We start from the raw sequence: 7,859 nt of genomic DNA, 5'->3' as shown, positions 1-7,859 counted from the left end.
ATTTTTACCCAAATAAGAAAATTGAAGCGGAGAAAGGCCAGTGGAGTTGACGGTATTACAAACGAACTTATCATTAACACCGGGGAGTATTTGATAGATTTTTATTATAATTTGTTCAACAGAATTTTGGACAGTGGATGCATACCGACAAATTGGATTAATGGCATTATAAAACCAATCTATAAGAACAAGGGTGATAGAACAAAGGGTGAGAATTACAGAGGTATTACTTTATTAAGCTGTTTAGGTAAATTGTTCACAGCTATTTTAAACAGCAGGTTAGACGAGTATGTGAATTTACACGAGGTATTAGGTGAAGAACAAACAGGTTTCAGATCAGGTTACTCTACCATGGACAATGTTTTTGTTCTGAAGTGTTTGATTGATTTGTATTTGAGTAAGGGCAAACGCTTATATGTGGTATTTATTGATTTCAAACAAGCTTTCGATAAAATATGGAGGTTAGGACTTTGGCGTAAACTTATTGGAAATGGTATAAACGGTAAAATATTGAATGTCATGGTAAATATGTATGATAAAACGAAATCGTGTGTTCAGATTAACAATAATAGATCAGATTATTTTCCGTGTTCCATAGGGGTTAGGCAGGGCGAAAATATGTCGCCACTCTTATTTGCGTTATATCTAAACGATTTTGTATTTTTTTTGAACGACCATGGTTTTAATGGTCCTTCTGATTTACATATCAATAGCCGATGTGAGTTTTTAGACAACTTGGAGATTTTTTTGAAGCTGGCAATATTATTGTATGCGGACGATATGATTCTTATGGCAGATGATCCTAACGAGTTACAAAACGCCCTGAACTTATTGCACGATTACTGTGAGGAGTGGCATCTGATGGTAAATATTAAGAAAACCAAGGCAATGATTTTTTTCTCGGGGAAAGCTTAGAGTAAATATACCGGAATTTAGATATAATGGGGGTAGGGTCGAGTTGGTAGACCATTTCACGTACTTAGGCGTAAAATTCTCATATAATGGAAATTTTGCGAGGGCAATAAAAGATAGATATAATAAAGGTATGAAAGCCATGTTTGGTGTACTGAGAGCGTGTAGAAGACTTTCTCTTACGGTCGAATTGAGTCTAGACATATTTGACAAAGTAGTCACACCAGTTTTGCTATATGGTAGTGAGGTGTGGGGTAACCAAAACACCGAGTAGCTGGATCGTGTACAAGTTAAATTTTGCAAAGATTTGCTACGATTACCGTTAAGAACTCCTACAGTAATGGTAATGGGAGAACTTGGGCGACACTCTTTGAAGATTCACATAGCCGTGCGAATGTTATCTTTTTGGAACAGACTCAGAATTGGAAAAACAGATAAATGGGCTTATATCTTTTATAACATAACTAGGGAGCATTTAGACAAGGGTTATTTAAACCAAGGCTGGTGTAAAAGTGTGAAAACTGTTCTAGACAGCTGTGGCCTCACTCAAATTTGGTATACTCCCGAGGTTTTGTCCCTACGAGAACTGAAAATTGCAGTTGAACAGATAATGAGAGACCAGTGTGAACAACTATGGAGAAACGAGGTAAATAACGATTTCAGATGTACAATTTATAGAATGTTTAAACAAAACCTGAATATGGAGCCCTATGTTAAAAAATTACCATTATATCAAACGGTCAGTATTTGTAAATTTCGTACTGGATCTATAAAATTCCCAGAAACAGTAACGAGAATGTATAGAAATGAAACTGCAGAAAATATTTGTGGTCTTTGTGACCAGGTTTGTGTAAGAGACGAACTTCATTATTTTATTACGTGTCCGTATTTCCGTCACATGCGAGTAAGGTTGTTTCCAAACTTAAAAGAAATACCTCAGGTTTTTTATCATGAATTTTTCCATCGCATTATGACTAAATGTTCCCGGGTAAACTTAGACAATATTCATAGTTTTTGTAAAGAATTCATCAGCTTGGTCCACCATATGTAAATGTTAAATCATGTAACCTCTTATACCCGAAAGGGTTTTTTGGAGAGAAATAAATTATGTTATGTTATGTTATGTTATGTTATGTTATGTTATGTTATGTTATGTTATGTTATGTTATGTTATGTTATGTCGTCGTATTGTTTTTGCTGTAAGCGACACTACTGTCAGTTGGCCTCAACACGTGGTACTTGTCACTGTCAGAAAGCGCGTACATGCGTAGGATACTTCCGTTGCAATTTTAAAAATGTGCGACCAGTCGCAGCTGTAGTAGAACAGAATAATCATTGTAAATCATAAATTGGCGAAGTAGCACGAAAATGATGATGTTGCAGTGTCGCGTACAGCAAAAATAATACGATTATGCGACAGTGGCGCCACATAACGGAAATTGTTTGAACTGCTATCGCTCACGAGATAATGGCGCTACATAACGGATTGTTTTGGAACTTCTATCCCTCACGAGATCTATCATCGCTCACGGTTCTAGAACGTGCGGATTCTAGAGCTCGCGGTATCTATCCCTCACGACGATTCTAGGAAATGCAGATTTTAGAAATTACAGCTATACGCGCCACGAACTATACGCCTCATCGGCTTCTAGGAGTCACTTGCTTTCCCTCGCGCGTTGGTGAATATTTGCGGCAATAACCGCCCATATTCGTGGCGCGCATAGCTGTAATTTCTAAAATCTGCATTTCCTAGAATTGTCGTGAGGGATAGATACCGCGAGATCTAGAATCAGCAGGTTCTAGAACCGTGAGCGATAGTTCTCGTGGGGGATAGAAGTTCCAAAAAAATCCGTTATGTGGCGACACTATCTCGTGAGCGATAGCAGTTCAAACAATTTCCGTTATGTGGCGCCACTGTCGCATATTCGTGGTGTAGAATCAGGGTTTATACTCGAGTTTATATCACAAGCCTCTGCTGGAGGCTGTCTCGGCTGCAGCTGATCGGGCTGTTGCTGGTCTAAAATCTGCACTACTTGCTGAAGCAGTAGTGCTGCCTGTTGCAGCTGCGACTGGTCGCACATTTTTAAAATTGCAACGAAAGTAGCCTACGCATGTACGCGCTTTCTGACAGTGACAAAGTACCGGTACACAAGTACCACGTGTTGAGGTCAACTGACAGTAGTGTCGCTTACAGCAAAAACAATACGACGACGTCAATATGCGACAGTGGCGCCACATAACGGATTTTTTTGGAACTTCTATCCCTCACGAGATCTATCGCTCACGGTTCTAGAACCTGCGGGTTCTAGAGCTCGCGGTATCTATCCCTCACGACGATTCTAGGAAATGCAGATTTTAGAAATTACAGCTGTACGCGCCACGAACTATACGCCTCATCGACTTCTAGGAGTAACTTGCTATCTATCCCTCGCGCGTTGGTGAATATTTGCGGCAAAAACCGCCCATACATTTCGTTCCCTACAACGAGTTTTTTAAGAGACAAGACCACTAATGAATATTCATAGGTTGGAGGGTCGAGGCCTATCAATTAGACGAGTGCATGTTTTTTACTCTCAAGTACATATTTGGAGAGGTATTGAAAAAATATTTGCTGTGGCAAGTCTACAGATATAAAGAAATTATTTGATGAAAAAATTAATTTCGAATTTTGCTAATTGGGTAATAGGGGGCGTGTTTTGAGTTTTTTCTGCCAGTTGGCTGAAAACAGTGGAAATATCAAAGTCTGTCTAATTTGTCGATTATAAAAAAATTTCCGTGGTCAATCACCAATTTCCATCGCACCAGTTACTCGCAAGACTAACCCGTATATCATATCCGAATTTCAGTTTCACTACTTGACGCATTCTTTGATGCGTCGCGGTCAAATATTGACAATTTAACTGCTAAAAGGCTTAAAAAATCAATTGTGGTCTTGTCTCCATTTACACTACATTTTGGGTCAATATAGTGAAAAATTTGAATGTGCTCTAATTCATTTAGAATATTGTATTGCTGATGATTTAAGGTCAAAACAAGCTAAAATAATGAGAAAAAAACTTAATTTGACCCAAATAAGAGTCAACCTAACCCCGGTCTAAGTTCGGTTTCATTTTTACAAGTCTTGTTGTGTTGCCATTCATTTTGTAATTTCTTTGAAACTACTTAGCCCTTGATTCTGAAAGTTGTGCCCTAAGCAGCAAAGATATTCCTAAATCACATCTTAAATTTTCAGCTCCATAGCTTGCTTATTCTGGCCAGGGCAGGTCTTTGAATTTGGTGCTGTTGGCTGCAAAATCATGACTTTTTGTCGATTTTGTCCTCTTTCGTCGCTTTGGCACAGTTGTACCACTCTGAAATGTCTCTCATTTCTCCAAAAATGTCCAGATATGACTTTCCTTTGTTGGAGAGTTGTGGGATGTCATCTACATTAGTTTGAAAAAAATCTCAAAACGTTAACCCCTGAAATGTACCTTCATTGATGTTTACAAGGTATAAAAGTGTCTTCGGCAGTGCACGGTCGAGGTGGAATGTGACAAATGTTGGTGGTGTTGGTGGACAAATAAAGACGAAAGAGTTTAGTTTGAATTCGAGTTTTGTTAAGTAAAATCGCCAATAAAACGGTAACAACGAAAGAAGAATGGAAATAAGATCATCCTTCAAAACATATTGGTAGCAGAGCCTAGTTATATGAAGATTTAACGGAAAAGAGACATTATGAAATAGACTTTTGAAGTGTTTTAAAAATGATATCGAATCGATCTGACGAAAAGTAAAATGGCCGCCAGTCCACCCGCGGCCGAAGCACGTGGCTATGTGCAGGGGGAACATGTCATGTTGTTTTTGGGAGAAAACGAGGAACCAGTGGTTGCCCACAAGGATTCCATTACCAGAATGGAGCGTGACATTTTAAGGACGCATCTGCGTCGCAGAATGGCTGCGTTGAAGCTCCAGATAGAAACGGAGACTGAAAAACTTGATAGACACATTCGTGCTCGTGATCGTGAACCTAGTCCCAGTCTTACTCGTGAACCTCGTCCTAACATCATTCGTGAACATAGTCCGGAGATCCAGCAGACTTATGATAGCCCTCGTAGGCCTACCCCTATGCCAAGTCCAAGATCAAGACCTGTGCCTGCACCAAGGCGATCATTGGCAAGACGCAACAATGTCAATGATCAGCTGTCTCCTGTGTTGGAAACGCCAAGAATGCAACTTCAATATGAGGACTGTTTGCCGCCTGTTAATCGTGCTGTGCCTGATAGTGATAATCGAGACCAGCTTGGAGGTGTTGGACTAAATGTGAATTCGTCGCAGTTTATCCCAGTTGCCACAAGCCATGAGAGGGAGGCAGCCAAGGAGTATGCAGTCACAGCAGGTTTCACTGAGGACCTTTGTAGTTCGATGGAGTGTTTAGTTAGTACGCTAAAAACCGCTTGTGACATCGCCATCAGTCCGACGAATGGAACTCATGACTCTCAGTCTGATCGTGACAAGAAATCAACGAGTGTTAGTAGTGACCACTCAGAAGTGCAGCCGCTGATAAAGCTTATAGACGCTGTTCAGTTACCCAAAGTGGAACTGGTGACATTTAGCGGTGATCCGCTGAGATACTGGACATTCATTCGTAGTTTTGACAGTGCGGTTGGCAACAAGCCCAGCATTAGTGATGACACCAAGTTGATGCAGTTGTTACAGTACTGTAGGGGCAATGCAAGACAAGTGATTGAGTGTTGCACCATGATGGACTCGAGCCAGGGGTATGTCAGGGCGCGTGCAATCTTGAAGGAGCGATTTGGCAATGAATTTGTCATAACAAAGGCATGGTTGGACAGAGTATCACTGGGGAAAGCTATACGTGCTGCTGACTCTGGCGGTCTTCAGGTGTTCGCAGATGACCTAAACAGTTGTCTGGAAGTCTTTGTTTCGATGAACAAGGTTTCAGAAATCGACACAATGAGATCGATACGCGTCATGTCCGAACGGTTACCATTACACCTACAGAACAGATGGAGACGTAAAGCGGTGGAGACTGCCCGTGTAACCGGAAATTATCCAAATATCGCAGAGTTTGTGAAGTTTGTGTCATTGGCAGCAACAGAAGCCAATGATCCGCTGTTCGGAACACCAGGACATTACAATGATAGCACCGCCAAAGAGCATAGCAATGCTAAGGAGCATAGCCATAGGAAAACAGAGAAAACAAGCGGGCGAACGCTTGTCACGCAGAACGCTGATGATTCCAGAGGTGCATCACAACGGATATGTCAGATGTGCAAGAGTGAAGATCATGCAATCTGGCACTGCACAGCTTTTAAGGAAAAGAACATTCCAGATCGATGGCAGGTGGCAAAGGATCGTAAACTTTGCTTTCGGTGCCTGTCAAGTTTTCACCTCGGAGAAAATTGTCCAAGAAGCAGCAAATGCGGGATTGGAGGATGCACTGACAGTCATAACCGTCTGTTGCATAGGAGTGAGGGACGTCAGGAACGTGGAGCTCAGCAGAAGAAGAAAGCAGGCAATAGTAAGGAGAAGGATGCACAGAAGCAAGTTGAGAAAACTGATCATCCAGGCAGTTCACATTGTATAACCATGGCAACAGGACACCGACAGCCAGTAGCCCTGAGGACAGTTCCAGTGATACTGAAATCAAAGGGACAGCGATTAAAAGTCAACGCATTACTGGATGATGCCAGTACATCGAGTTACATCAACTCTGGAGTAGCAGAAGAGCTTGGCTTTCGAGGACAGATATCAGAAGCACGAGTTAACGTTCTAAACGGGTCGACAAAAACCTTTATGACTATGCCAGTTGAAATCGGTTTGGAGAGTTTAGATAGGAAAGTTGACATTGTGTTCAATGCCAGAACTGTTGACAATATCACTGGGGATTTACGTCATGAAGATTGGAATGTTCATAGCAGTCAGTACACGCATTTGAAGAACATTGTTTTTCCGAAAGCAGGAAGGCGTTGCACTGTTGATGTGTTGATTGGGGCAGACTATCCCGAGCTTCACCTCGCGTATCAGGAGATAATCGGCAAACCGGGTGAGCCTGTTGCAAGGAAGACAGGCCTTGGATGGACATGCATTGGACCGATACCTAATGCTAATGGCAGCAGTGACTCTACGAACTTTGCTCATTCTTACTTTAGTCACACCACATCGTTTTCCGAGATGATTTCACCTGATATTGACAACACACTGCGTCGCTTCTGGGAGGTAGAAAGTGTCGTTCACAGCAAGCAGGTCATGAGTCCGGAAGAGAGCCAGGTTTTTACCAAGACGAAGGAGAGTCTCAAGGTCGTGGAAGATAGATATCAAATCGATGTTCCATGGAAGGGAGATCAGGCACCGTCCATGCCAGGTAGCCGAGAAATGGCAGAAAAGCGGCTAGTGAGCACAGAACGGAAACTGCTGAAAGACAAGGAGATAGCACAAAGTTATCAGAACGTCATCACGCAGTATCTTGAGAAAGGATACGTCAAGAAGATTCCTGATGGTGAAGATCGTACAGCAGAGGAGAACACTTGGTATTTGCCGCATTTTGCAGTCGTGAGACCAGATAAAGCCACAACGAAGACGAGAATTGTATTTGACGCCTCAGCAAAAAGTAATGGGACATCTTTGAACGACAAGATTCATCAAGGACCGAAACTTCAACTTGAACTTTTTGATGTTTTGCTGCGATTTCGCCAGAAACCGATCGCTCTAGTATGTGACATTTCCCAGATGTACTTGCAGATATCTGTCAATCCATCCCAGAGATCATACTTCCGATTTATTTGGAGAGATCTGGACCAGTCGAGGAAACAAGAGATCTATGAATTCTAGAGAGTCGTTTTTGGGATCAACTCGTCACCTTTTCAAGCACAGTTAGTCGTCCAGGAGCATGCTCGACGTCACCAGGAAGAGTTTCCATTGGCAGCTGAATCGGTATTGAACTCGAC

At 41.8% G+C, this 7,859-nt stretch overlaps 1 protein-coding gene across 1 annotated transcript; it reads left to right on the top strand.

Moving 5' to 3' along the window:
• Positions 1 to 4,686: 4,686 nt before the first annotated feature.
• On the top strand, positions 4,687 to 7,743 carry LOC135493581 (uncharacterized). The gene has a single exon (XM_064781004.1). The coding sequence runs from the start codon at positions 4,687 to 4,689 to the stop codon at positions 7,741 to 7,743; it is 3,057 nt and encodes a 1,018-aa protein (XP_064637074.1).
• Positions 7,744 to 7,859: the final 116 nt, after the last annotated feature.

This window comes from Lineus longissimus, chromosome 9 (genome assembly GCF_910592395.1).
Source record: "Lineus longissimus chromosome 9, tnLinLong1.2, whole genome shotgun sequence".
In the NCBI taxonomy this organism is placed as follows: Eukaryota; Metazoa; Nemertea; class Pilidiophora; order Heteronemertea; family Lineidae; genus Lineus; species Lineus longissimus.
This window is presented reverse-complemented; position numbering and strand designations above follow the sequence as displayed.

Excerpts from the sequence above, each read along its gene's own strand:
- LOC135493581 (XM_064781004.1), top strand. The coding sequence starts at position 4,687 with ATGGCCGCCAGTCCACCCGCGGCCGAAGCACGTGGCTATGTGCAGGGG.